The sequence below is a fragment of the Branchiostoma belcheri genome, unplaced genomic scaffold, assembly GCF_001625305.1.
Source record: "Branchiostoma belcheri isolate BF01 breed outbred unplaced genomic scaffold, Haploidv18h27 scaffold121, whole genome shotgun sequence".
Taxonomy (NCBI): domain Eukaryota; kingdom Metazoa; phylum Chordata; class Leptocardii; order Amphioxiformes; family Branchiostomatidae; genus Branchiostoma; species Branchiostoma belcheri.
The window spans coordinates 564,770-582,082 of NW_017802614.1; the positions used below are offsets into that span (position 1 = coordinate 564,770).

Sequence of the window (17,313 nt, forward strand, 5' to 3'; positions counted from 1 at the left end):
TTCAAACATTTTCATACAAACTTCCCTACAGTTCCCAGTTGCTAGGGGGCGAACCTCACGTGACGTCGCACAAGAGGTACCTGCCATCCAAACATCATGACCCTAGCATGTCCAGATTACGAGATATCAAAACCGGAAGTTCCGTTGCAGTACCATGATAAGCCGCCTGGGGGGATCTAATCATTTAGAGCTCTTATGACGCACGTGACTCGATGAGCAGTGGATCGTAGGTTGCTTTGGTTGCCATGTCCCAAAGTAGATGGTCTCTTTGATACCTCGTGCAAAAAAGTCAGGTTCGGGGTCCAAGATTCTTACTTTATCCAATGAGATCGAGTGTTCATGTTCGATTTTACATGAACATGTTGTTAGACTTCCGAGGTAGCCGACACAAACGACCTAGTTTGTGTCTTTAGACTGCTACCCTCGGATTGAGACTGTTACAATATACTAGTAACACATTAAGTTTTCAACACTTACTGGTACGCCCCCTGTCTGATATGATCGGTATGTCAGCGAAACCGATGGGACCCGTTGAAACCTATATTTCAATCTGGGTAAGTTCTAAGAACAAAATTCAGTGGTAGATCTATATCCGGAGGTATCATCTTTTCCTAGCAATACGACGCGTGGTCATTTTGGATAAACTTGTTTAAAGTTTTTTTTTAAACCAAACCAGGTTGTTTGAGAACATTCGGCTTACAGAAACAGAAGAGGCGGAACACCAGAAAGAGAAGCCGTGTGCATCATATTGTTGCCGGCGTGTCGCCCGGCGCGTGGAAACCCTACACGAACAACTGAAGGGTCAAGTAGGGAGACGAATAGGCACTACTCTACAAGTGAAAAGGTCGACATGAATTTCCCACGCTGTGGGGAAGGCCGATCCAGATGAGAGCGCATGATCTCCGTAAATCCGCGGGTCGCCCCGGGTCGTTGTTGTGCGGATGTCACGATACCACCACTACGTAGTTGAGCGGATCACTGGCACCCTTTCAGCCCATGGCGGGGTGTTTATCCTTCTAATCAAATTTTTGACATGTCATTAGTGAGTTGTATGCCGCTCTCCGCATCACTGCCTCTTTATTTATATGATTAGTCCAATCATGCGAGAGAGAGATCTCCAAAGGAAAGTATCTCACAGAAGTTGAGACCGGGGATTGGCAAAACAAAGGCGGACATGAGGCAGGTCTGCGCGTGTTACTCACGTCACGGAGGAGACATTTTCGTACAACATGTGTGTCATCTCTGAGGTAATCCCGCTCCAACGCGCCGGGGGAAAGCAGCCGGGCCGGGCCGGGCTCTAGGGCTGCGTCAACGGACTGTTACAAACTGCTTTGTGAAGGAGGATTCACAGAACTTCAATGTGACTTCGGGATTGGGGATGTTGGTCACACTACCGGGCTTTTCTTTTCGCGACTGTCACGGCATTTTACACGACATTGCCTTTGTCCGGCAGGCGATCTGAGCTTTTGTTTGTAACGCGCGCGGACAAGACTTTGTGCATATCCCGTCAGACACGTCCGAGACACCCACTATGCAGGGATCCTGGTGGACAACCCTTCTCCTCCTCAGCCTGCTGTTGTCGGCCGTGCTTCCCGCGGACGGGCTGTGGTGGTAAGTAGTCAGTTGCTTGTCAGCTTTCCGGGGCCGTTCTGTTATGCTAGATCATGTGTTTATGCTAGAGCGAGCCAGGCCTGCCGGTGTGCCTTATCCAGAACAGCTCGCGTTTGAATGTCGCCAGTCGGACGGTTTTTAAGTAAAAGTCTGTCGATAGAGCAGCAACTTATCCGAGCTTGTGTGTACAAACAGCGCCAAATACAACGTTAACCAATTTTCCATTCCCTGTCCTTTGTCAATCTGCATCCCCTGTCTATATTTACGGCTAATCCTTGCCAGTAGCTCGAGATAGCGCTTTCGAAGGCACAGTTTTTTTTCTTTTGTTGCCTCATCAAATTTCTTAAAAGAACATATTGCACACTGTGGTTTTCGATGATGAGATCGTCAGAAGTGGAGGAGATGATTTGGTAACATTCCCTGCCCACGTGGGGAAGCTCTCGACGCCCAAGTACCGTAAGAAATCCCAAATAGCAACAATACATCACGGATTCGCACAGCCTCTTACCGCAGCTTCGTCATAGAAATCGTCCAAATATTTGGGCCGGTGTATGATAAACGTTACTACTATCAACTCTCTACAGTGAGATCCCTTACTGGGTAGCATGTGCCACACAATACGTTCGGTTTGAAGAGGTGAGTGGGTCGGTAGCCATGGCATGTGCGTCTGTGGCGAACAGGGAAAGAAACGATTCTTTGAACTATAACTACACGGTACCTTAAAATTCTACCGCAGGAAACGAACGATGAGCAGGGAAAGGTTGGGGATCAGACGATATTCTGTTGAGACTGAGCGCAATGACTGTATATCTGTGTGTTCAACTGTGCAGGAAACAAAGTCGCCAGTTTAAATGCCGATTGACACGGCGTAATGACATGTATCCAGTAGCTTTGAGAGAGAGGATCTGGTGGATGTGTATGTTTTGCCACCGGCACGCATCCTTGACACGCCGCAGTAATTGATAAGGCACAGCAAATCAAAGAGACGGCTACTAAATTTGATACTAAGTGCACCGCCGTGTGCTCCATGTCCTGTTCTGAACTCCGTGCTTTTCCTATGAAACAGGAACGCAAGTGTGATACTAATCAACAACACACTTCCACATCTGCTCTCGCAATAACTTCGTTCCATAAGTCTTTAAAAAAATTATGAAGCTGTTTACAACGCAATTGTTTTGCGTGCAAGTGGTTTCAATTCAAAGTCATTGCCCGAAGTATTTCTCTCATTGTTGTGGTATAATGGCCACTTGTCCTCGGTGTAAACGCACGGCCTGTGCGCACACTGCGGATACATACCAGGCGAAAGTTTCCACAGAAACACCTGGATCCTCATACACAGTTGAGAGCTCGTGTGTAAATACCCAAACACAACGGGGACAAAAGGCAATCTTGGCCCAAACGTTCCCCAGACGGCGGCGTCCAGACACCGCTCGGACACAGGTGTAGTGAAGCGACTCTGCAATCCGGACGTGCCTCGATAACTTAACCTGCCTCTGTTGAAAATGATACAAATCCCGACCCTTCAAACAACGTTGTTCATGATTTGTACACAATAATTTCCTAATGTATGTTCTTGAAGGTAACTGTAAACAAAGAGACCTTCACTCTAGGATAAGAATAAACCCTTCCCTAATTTCTGCAAACTCAGCACCAGGGTACGTTGTAGTTGAGGAGTGGGAGAGGTGGCAGGTCACGGTGCCGCCCAGACATTCACCATCTTCTCTGCTTTTCTCTTTCCTGCTCCTCTCCCTCCCCTTTATGTAGGCTGGTGCCGTGGGCCCTGCAGCTCAATATGACGTATACCGCTAGACCTACCAACATCTCCGCTCCCTTCTCGTCTCCCAGGCTGATAGGCAACCCCGGCGCCCGGGGTGGCTCCAACGCCATCAGGTGGTCTACAGGGGAGGCCCGGCGGTACTGCGGGGCGGTGCCGTGGCCAGTCAGGAGGCAGCGGATCATGTGTGAGAAGTTCCCGCGTGCGACGACCAAGGTACGGGAAGGAGCGAACCTCGGCATCCAGGAATGTCAGCACCAGTTCAAACATCGGCTCTGGAATTGCTCCACATCAGACGTCAGCGTTTTACAGAGACTTCTCTCAATACGTAAGTATGGAACATTTTCATAATTTCAATGTACATTTTACAACAGAAGACGATTTGCCATAGATAATGATCCTGTCAAAAGTCGACATGTGACCCTTAATTAAGATTCTCCAGCCCAAGACTCAGCCATCATAAGCTGTACGTTATCTAACTCATCAACACCAATTTTAGCACGTCTTTTTATGCAAAACTTAGAAAGTACCAACCAAACGATGCGCCGCAAAACTCCTCAAACAATGATACTAGTATATTCTTGGCGGACTGCTAGTTGCTCAGAAACAGTCGTTCCCTACCTGGTCAGTGATCACAATAATGATCATCACAATGAGCTGATTCCGTTAAACACATAAGTTTGATATTACTGACAGTAAACCCATATGCGTTTACTAGTATGTTCGGTTCCTGAGAAGGTAGCCAGAGAGCCAGTTGTGCGTTCCAGCATTATTGTGACAACGTAATACATGTACGACATAGCAGATCACTACATAATCCAGTATTTAATTGGATTACAGCGACAAATGCTCTACTTGATTAGAAGAACAGGCGCGCGAGCCCACATCAACTCAACTCAAGTGCTTTCACACAGTTTTGATACTACCGGACTTGATTTACTGTTATATGAGGTAGTTGGAGTACCATGCAATGTTTGAGGTCGTTTTCAAAATCATACATTTGAAACATTATTCATGGGAAAATTTCGCGACCACAAAACAGAAGTTGGAATTCCACTCAGATTCTGCCTTGAGGCTAAGGCCCTCTTAATTTCAATTGTGTCCGGTATTTAAAGTCCTCTCGCTCAACAAAGAACTTAAAACGGTGGGTGGAAGAGTTACTACTTTCCCTCCATTCAACAGGATAATGTATACCAATGTTTCACTTGAAGATCGTGTACAGGTTTGTTGTGTAGTGGATAAGGAGGCGGTTAGTACACTCCGTACAATGCTACAGTGACTGTTTGAGCCGCACCTCGCCCATTGTTCGCGGAGCGGTAAAGTGTACACAGACATTGTCAGGCCCTTGCAAGATTTAACTTGCGCGGGGAGGCGTGGCGGACCGGACAGACCTCTCCGCCGTCTTGTCCGTTTGGTATTTCCGCACTCATGTGTGCGAAGTATTCTGCTCGGGTAACTTGAAAACAAAACACCTGGGCGATGAACAATGGCGGAAAGAATGGCAGGGCACGGGGTGTTGGGTGTTGGGGAGCGGAGTGGTGCCTTACACAGCCCCTTATTGTGCACGGTGTATACGTTGACGATTGTCCTGCCTTTGGTAGCTTTTTCAGAAATCCCCAGGTAATAATAACAGAAGGGCCTTGTCAGCGCCTTCTATATCAAATTATACACCGACTTTCGGTCTAGGACAAGTTGCCCACATCTTAGGACTGATCGTTCAATAAAATTTCATGTAACGAATATCTTATGATTATGCACAGCACTCCTGAGAGCCTCCTGTCTAGTGTCCGGGTACGATAAATTATCAAATTTCAGATACTAGTATTTGATTTTTGCAAGACAAATCTTTGAAGAGCTTTACTTCCATGATGATTACGCCTTACGAAAAAGGGCTTGCAGGCCCTCTTCCATTTGCAAATCCTTTTCTTGACATTATATAGGCGTGACCTAAAACGAAGACAATTTTAAGTGTATTCGTCTTAAAAATGCCAATAAGTGTTATACATTTTTGTTCTACTCTCCTATGTTGTGGTCGACAAAAATTGGTACCGCGTATGATGATATATAGTTGCACTGTGATATTTTAGTTGTACCCACAACTCATCTTCTCAAGCCTTCAAGACCGGTACCTAGTGCGAACCCAGGCACAGATGCCACACCATTTCCGTCGGCTAAATTGTTGTAACAAATACATGACAATATTCCGTCTACAAACAGAGATGTCGCTTGGAGACGAATCTGTAGCCATGCCGACGTTACAGCTGAGATGATCCTGCCGGAGAAAACACAATAGTCATCGTACTGGGTGGTAAGTGCACCGCCCAAGCTCCCAAATCCCCACACCAGATCGCCCCTTGGTGTTAGCGGACGGATCTGTGTGTGTTTCTGCTCATGTGTAAAGTTGCTATGCTTTACCAAAGCCCACCTCGTTAAAGAAAGGATTCCAGCTGGATGACTAAAGGCAGGAGAATAACGTTACGCGTCACGTGACGGAAGGAGCGTTATACTTCGTCATCTTTTCGCGCTAGTTAGATTAGCTGTTTTTGTTGTTTGTTCTCTACAAAGTACTAGTATTTGACTTTTCCTTGTACCTCGTTTATTTCTTTTATATTTTGAACAGCAAATTCTATTTCTTTTAGCGATTCTCAGTTCACAACGGTGACGTCAGAGTACATATGATACTCGATGAAAAATATACATGTATTTTAAATTTCGGTCCACTTGAAAATGATACCCCTTCCCTCCCCTACGATATCATTTTTGGTTCGGTGGTACATGTAGAGGGTTGGTATGTGGGTGGATGGAGAAGTACTGTTGATACACGCGGTGGGACATTTCTCTCCTTTGTACCTTAATTGCAACGTCACTCTGACGTCACCGCATTGTGTTCTCTTGTCTCACCAGCCAGTCCGGTAAAAGATGTACACATGTCCGTATCTGAGTCGCTTTTTCTATCTTATCATTGGGATGTTCTAGGTTAATAGTGACAAAACTGACAGTTTAGATGTCTGGGTTGTCTCGGTTTGTAAATTTGTTGTATCAAAACTATCTTACTCTCGAAACGGTCCTATTTCCATTTCACATAAGGCGAGGGGGGCATGCTTGTCTTGAACCACGAGTACCGCCCTCTGCAGCTCAGAATGATGACACAAAACAGGCTTATCGCATTTCATTTGTCGTTTGTTTGATACGTTTCCCGATCCTTGATTGACACATGAGCAAACAGTCCTGGTGAGCAGGTGTCACTTTCACTGTTGTGGGTATCTGATCTCCCCCGTCTCACCAGGACCGTATTACTGAGGCACACGCCGGAGTAGGGGCCAGCAGTGGTGTCTGGGCTGAAATAACAATTCAGTGCGGCTACTGGAAATATATGACAGTACCTAAAGTGTAGGTTGACGTCAAAATCGAAATATAGCACCTGCCATACTTTCTTATCCAAAGTAGGACATGCATGTAGAGGGAGCTGAGCAGCAGCAACACTGACAAACACCCTTGTGTAACACAGAACGTCTTATCTTTGACAACAACATAAAAATAACAAGACTGATAAGGTTTTGATGCGCAGAGACTTCAAAGAGATCCATCACTTCCTTTTTGGACATTTTTAAACACAGAAACATCTTTCATGTCTACTCTTTTTATCTTGAAGGAAAACGTTGCAGTAATTCAGCATGTCGCACCGACGTCCGGGATGTAGTGGGGACTGAACGGAGAATGTTTTATTATAGTGCGGCGATTAAGTGCGTATGACTGTGATCCAGCCTTATCGGGCCAGTCCGGGCATCATCCTGCCACTATGTGCGGAATGCGGGCGGCAGATGGCCCATTTGCCCGCCGATGAGCGGTGTTGGGAACTAATCGGTGGCGCAGACGAAGTGAAAGCGCGGTAGGGCTTGACATAAAGCAGCCAGCTGGTCTGGCACAAGATAGCGGACAGTTTGGATTATTCTGGATACAAGGCAGCCGACTTTTGTCCTTTGTCTTTTATTTCATGTCAAAAGTAGCCTTGTATTTTATTGTTGCCGTCATTTTTAGGACAGTCATGTATGTCACATCTTGGTTGAAATGAGCAACCATGCCTAAGTATTTTGTAGACGGTTAACCAGCACTTAAAGTTTCTTAAAAGTAGTCCTGTATTCTGTAGATCAGGCAATCTGTACGTGTACAACGGGGGTCAATGGTAAATAAAGATTGTACAGCTGGGCATAGTGCAGAGAGCACAGGGGGAATTCGACCGGAGATATCTAAGCTACTCACATGGCCAATGATGAAAACAAAGGAGAGACAGGTTGCACATGTCGGTCAGACCTCTCCCCTTATCTGTTCTAGATTAACACCCCCTGTGCCCAAATGGTAGACCTATGTTTAAGTCGATCTAAACGAACTAAACGAACGGACGAATGCAGCCTGTCACAACTAGCGGCCCACTTTTCTACCAAGGAGTAAGATTAACGACCCAAATATTTGTAGCGCCAGGTTCAGACTGAGTTCTATTAGCTAAATCCTCATGTTCAACACTCCCACCGCTAATTACACTAACGATGTCACTAATGAGAGGTTTGCCATCAAGTCGAATGAACATCAATTCCAATTTCCAGTTCTACTAGTTCATGCCTCACGAGTAGTAGAACAAGACCTGGTCCTGAGTGGGGCCAGGTTGTTTTACAGGAATGTTCATGTCGTCAAACTCAACCACAGATAGCCATCCAGCTGGCTCTCTGTACTGCAGACCTACATTGTACTACCGTACTCTCCAAGCAGAGGTTTACCTTCAGCTTCTTTTGACGTGTTGTAGGCGTTTTTATTTGGGCTTTCTTTTTTGTAATGGTATATTTTTTTACGTAACTGCCTGACAAATGGCTGCGCCAATCTGATACTGTCTTGCAGCCACCAAAAGATCTGCTCCGAGATAAATTCTACCGTTCCTTACATGGCATCAACAACGATTAATACTTAAATATTGCTTATCGTAGAAGCCTGGTACTAGGCTGCCAACCAACATCCCTATTTGAAAATGGCATCATGGGTTTGTTAGGGTGGATGCGATACATGGAGTGTCATGATATAAACCAAATACCTTTTACCTTTCATACTGCAGATTCAACAAAGCGTTGACGAGATATGATCAATTGTATAAACCTTGTTCATGTTTCAACATACCTCAATGCAGAACTGGCGTAACGTGTGGCGAAGATGTAAAATAAAAAAAAACACACTTTTTGCGACTTGCGGCAAGGCACCTTTGCACAAGATGAAATGTAAATGTTTGAAATGGTTGAAATGCGATCCAAGACGAAATGAGAGGATATATATTCCAGTGACAAATATGCAATACGACATATGATAATACAACGCATTGTCTACTGTAGACCACCGTTTCACATAGACCTTCCTTGATTCATCGTTGCTTGGCTGCTCCCATTAGATATTTCCTCCCTATCAGTCCTGGTATGATCGATTCGGCGGGTTCGGATCAGACCAGGATTGACACATGTTCGTGCTCTGAGTTGAAGTGATGAAGGGCTTTCCTATTCCACAGCACCATTATCCTCTCAGAGCGGTGAGATGAAATACTCGAGGGGTCATCAAGAAATGCCGGAATGCTATGTTTTGTCTCAAAATTCTATGGTTCCATGGCAACAGGTATGAAATAAAGGGAGGTCTTCCTGCAAACGAGAACATGCCATAGTGCGCTGTTTCTCTTTTAAGGCAAATAGATTTCCCCTTGGACGAGAAAGACGCCCGATAACGCTTCACTACAGTGAGCCAATAAGCAACACAGTTGTCACGGCTAGCAACATCAACGTAAACGGTGCCAAGGTCAGGAAGTGGCTAACAATGTGAGAACTACATCATCATTAGACAAAATGCACGGCAAGGCACTCGACATTTCCACACCAAGCCGACTGTATGTGTGCTTCTCCCATTTGCGTACAGCCTGGAACCTGACTAACCTAGTTTCATTAATTACGACAGGAAGTCAATTTGTTTCCTATCATCGAGCTTCCAATAAACCGACCGGATAAAGATTCTAGAAACACATGGAATCGTTATTGAATAGGGAAACATGCTTCCTTTCTGGAGACTCTGGACATGATAAGGCAGGGACAGAAACCTGGGATGATTCTACACTAGCCGCGTGTACTGTGATAACACAGGATAGTCTCCATGGTTGGTGTTTTGGCTTGTTACCTTCGCCAAGTAGAGTGGATGGGTTTGTGGGCAGCAATAACTCGACAGGCTGTGAATGGAGCTTTATGATACACTTTGTGGGTAGGTGTCGGCATGATAAAGATCAAATAAATATACGATTATGAAATCCCTAGCGGCTGTCTATGGTACTGCAATATAATTATAACTTCCGGTATATTATATATTTAAAGGAAACGCTATGGTCACAGTTTTGGGGCGTTAGACAGTTCTTGCTAACGCGCTGTTTCACTGATCGGGGTCTGATCAAGTTCTGACCATGTGATAACTGAATAAGCCGAACTCGTAGCCTACTACTACTTTTACTAGCTAACAAAGCACAACATTTGAAAAAAAAGATACAGCTGACTCATTTCAAATTTAATTCGTGTAATATTTCTGATGCAATTGTGCCTTGATGTGCACTTTCTGGATAGTGTGACCTGTGTGTGTGTGTGTTTGGGGGGGGGCAGCTGGCGATTGACTGAAGGATGGATGCGTCCGTCTGTAAAATAGCAGAAACCCAGTGAGGGAGATTTTATCTCTCACAGACAGAGCTCTCAGTGTTCCCAAACTATCTCCCCGGCATCGCACAGCTGTATTGTGCTGCCTAACATGGGTGGGGCTGAAATTCATCCTTGCTCAGAAGAATGGTCAGCAGGAATGCTTTTAGGTGGAACTGGGGTCAAGTTAATCCGGTTGCCATGGAGTCCTCCTGGTGCCGATGGTGATATCATCAGGACGCTGGCTTCCTCCTCTAGTCCACTTCAACCCTCGGGTCTTTTGGCTAGCGAGTCATTCAACCAATTGCAAGCAGTTTAACAAAAATGGGATGCCAGTTTCTGCGACCATGTTTCCCACACGTCGACCTTCACCCTGAGGTGTCCACACTTTTCCACATGTTTCCAAACCGAGCCGATTGAACGAGCACGTGGGGTAGAGTTACGACAGTAACCACAAACTACTAAAGGTGATACTGATACCCTTGTTCACGGTGGTGGACAGTGGACACCGTAACGTTGGGCGATCCAAAATTTGTCAGATCTCTCAGCGGTCGCTCAATAATCTATTGATGATCGCTATTGTCACCATCAGATTTGAACTTGGCACAACAAATTTGAAATAGTCAGAGCGTTTCCACAGAAACAACATTTCAGGCGTTTTGGCAACCGCTGAGCCACCGCAAGCCTACCCCGAATGTCTTGGATGAGTAGGGACGATAATGGCACGAGTTGCGCGACCAGGAGACTCTGCCATACGACACTTTGGTAAAGTTCGGTCAGCCAGGGGTGACCACACAATAATAACAGGTGCTGTTTTCAGAGTTCTTGACCGCAAGTTGATGAACTGAGACAGGTTCATGTAACATTTCTGTTTCAAACTGCTCATCTCCTCTTACAAACCTGAGAAAGGTGTCACGGGTCTGCGGTCTACATCTATTAATAATCCATGTCTACTTGGAGGTTAAAGTCTTACGAATTAGCTTGTTTCTTACCATCTCTTCAGCTTATTCAAACCAGTTAATATATCTTTAATACTTGAACTACATGTATACAGGATACATATACATATGTATTACTTGTAGCGAATATTTCGATTACAATAACATTCATTGCTACAGATAATTTACGTTATAGAGTCCAAGATAGAGGTGGAAGCTATATGGTTCTTCAACAAGATACCATGTTTATAAACATAGGATTTCTACTGCCACTCAACATCACGTCCACCTTCTGTTCCTCTTGTGTTCTAGGAAGCAGGGAAACAGCCTTCCTGCACGCCATCGTGTCTGCGGGCGTGGCGTACGGCGTGGCCCGGGCCTGCAGCACCGGGGAGCTGCAGGAGTGCAGCTGCAGCAAGGCCAAGAACAAACCGCCTCCGGGCGCCGAGTCGGGCGGCGGGGAGTGGGAGTGGGGAGGGTGTTCTCACAACATCAGATACGGGGACACCATGTCCAAGGAGTTTATGGACGCTAATGAAGTGGCCGCAGACGATACTGGACTAATGAACCTACACAACAATGAAGCAGGGAGAAAGGCAAGGCCATCCGTTACACTGCCTGTGACATTCTCGTAGTTGAGTCAGTAGAACTACGGGACTATGAGCAAGACTGCATTCTTTGCCACGTGTTTACGAAATAAATATAGATTTCTTTGTAACCAAGAAGTCGTTTCAGGTCAGGGACACATCCCGATTACATGTTTGTCACCATCGGGATGGTGTCAAAAATTCTATAAGGCCCTAAACTCTTCCAAGAGACACTTCCCTTTTTAATGGTGACATTTAGTTTCAACCCTATCATTAAGAGCGATTGTTTGTTTTACAGGCAATCAAGACCCACATGAAGGTCACTTGCAAGTGTCACGGCGTGTCCGGCTCCTGCGCCACCATGGTCTGCTGGGAGTCCATGCCGAGTTTTCGGAAAGTCGGAGACATTATCATGGCAAAGTACCACGGAGCTACGTACGTCAAGATCAACAAAAAGGGATCCAGATTACGCCAGAGAAACAAAAGACACAAACGTCCAACAGCAGAGGACGTGGTGTATCTGGATGATTCTCCTGACTACTGCCAAGCCGACCTAGCGAAGGGGTCGTACGGAACGCAGGGGCGGAGGTGTAATAGAACAAGTGCGGGGGTAGACGGCTGCCAGTTGCTGTGTTGTAACAGAGACTTCGTGTCAAGAGAGGAGACCACAGAAGAGAGTTGCAACTGCAAATTCAAATGGTGCTGCGAGGTCACGTGTAAGAAATGCAAGAAGAAAGAGCTGGTCAACTACTGTAAATAAACTCAAGAAGCCTTCTTGAGTCGAGCGACTTGGAGTTCAACAAGATTTAAGCAACAGCATTGCAAATTGTGGATGTGAAACAGTTCTGTACATTATACACGTCTTTATACTGAAGGTGTTGATTGAGTCAAGACCGCAACCACAGTTTAGCGATATGTGGGAACCATACCGAACACACATCAAATATGTAACGATATGTAATGTTTTAATGAATGAAGAATCTGTAATTATCCATGGAAAGTTTTTAACAGATAGAAAGGCACTTCAATGTCGTGTAGCAACTGCTATGCATGTAATTATTCCAAAGAACGGAACTGAGCATTAAGAATTAGTAAACGCTGCAAGGTAGCTAGAGATACGAAAATACACATTTTGTGGGATGGGTGTACAGTTCAGGACTTGGGGCATGATTTAGTGGGGATTCTACAAACCAAGGACTAGATCGAACCTGTGATGATTTGCTTTGTTGATAGAATAAAACAAAAACGAGGTATTGCCTTTCTCTCTCAACAGCAATGGACTAGATATGCACTGATTCACAAGTTATAATTATTTCAAATACATGATATGAAAAGACAAAAGGTCTTCAATATCAAGAGTTACTTTCTTTGTACTTGTTGAAGTCACCTTTGAGTGGCCTGTACCAATGGTTCTGTTTTAGCATGCTGTGTTATTCCTGGCAATCTTGGGTCATTTCCTTCAGTTTTCCTTCATTAATTTAGCCTTGTCCAATATACAGGTGGGCCTCAGCATCTAGACCATCAAGATCACCTAATTCCATTGGCATGACTATTATGTGCTGCAGTGTGGAGCTGGATATACAGTAACAGTCTGATATTGTCCAGTCTGATATTGTCCAGTATATTTCCTCAACTTTTTTGTTTTATTTTGATCCCTATTTTTCCTGTTTTCAATTAATGTGTATTTATTAGAGTGCTATGGGCAGAACTGGAACGAACTACTGAACTACTGTAACAGGAGACTGCAACAGATCAACACACTCTGTCATCACCAGGCCAAAGAATTTCTTCAAAATATTCAACACTCACAAGACTTGCTTACAAAGCACAACCACTGCTTCTGATTTTGGACACTCAAGAGTTTTTTTTTCTGTAGAAGTTGTAATTGCAATTAATGTTTGGCTGGGATTAAGGGGTAGATTATGTAGCTGTAACTTTATCAAGATTTACCGATTCACTGATCAGAAAAATTATTACAATCCATCAATAACTTCTCCACTGCTCCTGCTCTACTTTCCAAGCAGAGGTTTGGGCTTTGACTTATTTTTGGCATGTTTCCAGGTTTCCTTATCAGGCTTTTTTTGTACTGGTATCCCTGTGGCAGCCCCAAAAAAGATAGCAGTACAAAAAAAAAGCCTGAATAAAAAAAAAAAACACAAAAAATAAGCCAAAGCCCAAAATAAACCTCTGCTTGGAGAGTACTCCTGCTCATAAATCATAAATCCACAACGAAAACAATGGCACAAAAATGTATCCACCCTGGTGGTCAGGTAAGTATGTCATTGTTTATAACTAAAAGGTTAATTAGCCACATACAGAATAAGGCTGAACTAGTCTGTTTGGACAACATGAGGACCAACTGATACTTGCTTAGACAAAGCAGCCAACATTCCTGAGGGTAGGATTTTGTGTATCTGTTCACTGCCAAGGTCGGCCAGGAGACTCCCCAGAAGCGGCAGCCCAGATGTCTGCATCTGACGGCGCTTCATACATTGTGTAAGTTACAAGGTGTAGATTAGAATAGGTCTAGTCCTCTGGATCAACAAAGATGACCAGACCAATGAAATTGTTTGGAATATTGCCCCCCCCCCCCACGTTGTTATTTCATGGAACAACCATTAATTGAAATACCAGTACTCCTTTAATAAATAGGTCAGCATTGAAGTTCATCTGTGTTGATAGTTAACATAGTACAGAACTAAAACCTTGTTCTGACACAAAACAATTAAAATTTTTACTGTCCTACCGCAGCAGCTGAAACGGGAAACATACAGTTCTAAAGGTTATATTAAACATTGCCATAGATGGAAACTAGTTCCAGTTATCATCAATGAACATGCTAAACAAAATTAATATGCACATGGACATTGCATGGCAAAATGTTCTCCTTGATTTTTGAAAAATTATGAAGCTCAAAGCATTTAATCATCATCATCATTGAAGCAATTAATAACTGATTAATAACAAAATGAGGAACAATTGTACATAGCAGAACTGATAATGCACAGTTATTGCACACCGAGTAGTAAATACATCTTGCCCTCATTTCCACTTGCTAATACCATGGAACCTCGTTGCTAAAACCGGGTGTGCTTGTCACTGACATGTACATGTAATGTATGTATCACAATCTACAATCACAAAATCTGGCCCCATTCCTAGAAGTGCTTTACAGGCTATTCCTGAATGCCTCTGCTAATCCACCCTCTTTGCACCAGATTGATAGTGACCCGGGAAGGAGATGGCGGCAGCCGCCCTCCATAATCAGAAACCTCATCGACAGGGGATTTCTGGATATCAGTGGGGTGATAGCATATATGCCTTCACATCTGTGGAGCTAAAACATTTCATGGGCACCTAAAGAAAGGTACCCCACATTCATCACAATTCTGGTCAGTTGGGAGCTACTTGTAGATCCTTGGATATCTGCAGTATCCCACTCCTGTGATTAGAGGGCCCTCCTCCATCATTGGACTCAATGAATGATGATGAAAATTATTGTACATTTATGCTCTTTCAAGCTAAGTACAGGTCATGTGTAAAGCACTAATAGTATACAAAAATTAAGGAGATATCTCACTATACATAAGAAGATGTACTATAACCTGTACCTACTGGTTCGACTACTATGTACAGTTTCAGTTTCTCCCTTCTAAGACAATTGCAGATGTATGAACGGTGTAGCTTATAAAACATGGTTTGTCTAATTCCATAATGAACAAAAATTTATATGTTCTACCTAAATTTAGAAAACTGGGAAACTTATTGTGTTAGTTAGTCAGTATATAAATTAGGGAGACAGTTCAGTTCAAGGAGACAAAAGCTCTTAACAATAGGCTAAACAGAGAATGAGATGAAATTCAAAAGATTAGGGAAGATGCAACCTGTAACATTCTTGAATGGACCAACCCTGAAAACTGCATCTGGTGGGTCCTGAGAAGTGAGTACTTGTAGCCGGACTGTACATTTTTGTAATACTGATATGACAACCACAGTCCGACACAGCTGACTGCAGCCTGTCAGTGGGCACGTGGGACATCCAGGAAGCTGCTGAGGTCAAAGTCAGGCCTATTTACATTTTCCCAGGAAGGGCAAAATGCACCTTGTCAATCAATGGTGTGGTATACTGTTTAACATTTGTTATTCCTTTCTAGATCCCAGTATTCTTACTAAGGCATGAAGCGGCATCTCATGGCTGATAGGTGACCAGTTAAAATGCACAATACTGTCAATAGCTACAAATGTTAAAATCCATAAAAGTTGAGGAAATCTACAAATACATGTACATGGAATGATCAAGCACCTTTCAGTATGATGACTATGTGGCTGACTCACATTGAATTCTCCAAGCTTCCCCACCAATGCAGACTCGTGTTTAGAGCGTATTTTTTTGTTATTATTGGCTTAGGTGCCAATTTACCAAGTAAACAACACATGGTGGCAATTTGAGGCCATAGTCAGTGTACAAACATTATGTTTTATTCATGATCATTACACAAACAATGATAGTAGGCTGGTGAGGGTAGGGTAATCCCATAGCAACACGTGACCTGTCATACAACACATATGACAGGGGCTTTACATGTTTCAAGGGAATAGAAGGCCTTGCATGTTTGAAATATTGCTTCTACCTCTCTTAAATGTACGGCAGTTGATGCTGCATAATTGGGATAAAATCATAGACACAGACTGGTATGACAAGTGACTGAGATTTTAGACTTTCATGACTAAGAGAAGTCCTGTATAGGACGCCCAGTCAAATTTTGAAAGATATGAAAAATACCACTTGCTAATACTTGTGGTTTTTCATCTTTGCTTCGATTAATCAATTTTCTGTTGATTTTGTTTGCATGTCAAATCCTTCATATCACCCACTGAAAGGTCAGATCCTATAGTTAAAGGGTGAATGTCAATCATGATCAGGTTCATTTCCAGATTATAAGCCCTGGCAGCTGTTTAACTTCTTAAAGGCTTCAACTTTGTAGGACCCTATTATTTTGAGATGGGAGGGACTTCTAGCCAGGAAAGTTTGGGAATAACAGTGTTGATGTCAAGTGGCCAATTAACGAGGCTTTCATTGCATCAATTTGTGAGGAAGGATTGAACCAGCTTGCCCTGGTTTAAGTCCACGGGGTGTCTGGCAAGCCTCAAGCCCGGCGGTGTACAATGGAAAGTGTCAGCACCATGCCTACTCACAGAGACTTGTGTTCATTGTCAGAAAACACGTCCTACAAGAAACAACAAAGTGTCAATTGCTGAGTGGCACAAAGGTTTTGCTACCACTTAAACCCTCCTAGGCTGTCGAAAGACCAACTCACTCCGCAAAGACGTCGTCTCATTGCTGGCCGAAGCATTTCAAGTACCGACCCTTTTCACCACCCTTTATATATGTGCAAAATTTCAGAAAGGCTCAACAATGGAGGATTTCTGCTGTATTTGTATGAGCAAGAGTTCTGTTACCAATAAGTGATGACTTTCATAGCTGGCTTTGTTCAAACCAACAGTGCTTCAAAGAAAAGCTAGCGGTGGTGAGACATGGGAAGGTAAGAGTAGCTCAAGGAAAAGCAAGAGGAAATCACTCTAACACTCTAATGCCTGAGATACTGTAAACGCCATGTGACCATGAATAAACATACTGACTTGTTCAAAGTTATCATAAATGGTTTTAAAAATTGCTCCTTCTTTGATATGAAAATTAATAATGCAAT

At 43.8% G+C, this 17,313-nt stretch overlaps 1 protein-coding gene across 2 annotated transcripts; it reads left to right on the forward strand.

Annotated features, from left to right (window-relative positions):
- Window positions 1-909: 909 nt before the first annotated feature.
- On the forward strand, window positions 910-12,967 carry LOC109463008 (protein Wnt-4-like). 2 transcript variants are annotated; one of them, XM_019759655.1, is made up of 4 exons: window positions 910-1,611; window positions 3,376-3,713; window positions 11,331-11,614; window positions 11,904-12,967. In XM_019759655.1, exons 1-4 carry the CDS (start codon window positions 1,532-1,534, stop codon window positions 12,363-12,365), a joined length of 1,164 nt encoding a protein of 387 aa, XP_019615214.1. In that variant the 5' UTR covers window positions 910-1,531; the 3' UTR covers window positions 12,366-12,967. The 2 variants fall into 2 exon arrangements, with proteins under 2 accessions (XP_019615214.1, XP_019615215.1); XM_019759656.1 differs by having other exon boundaries at window positions 3,457-3,713.
- The last annotated feature ends 4,346 nt before the right edge of the window (window positions 12,968-17,313 follow it).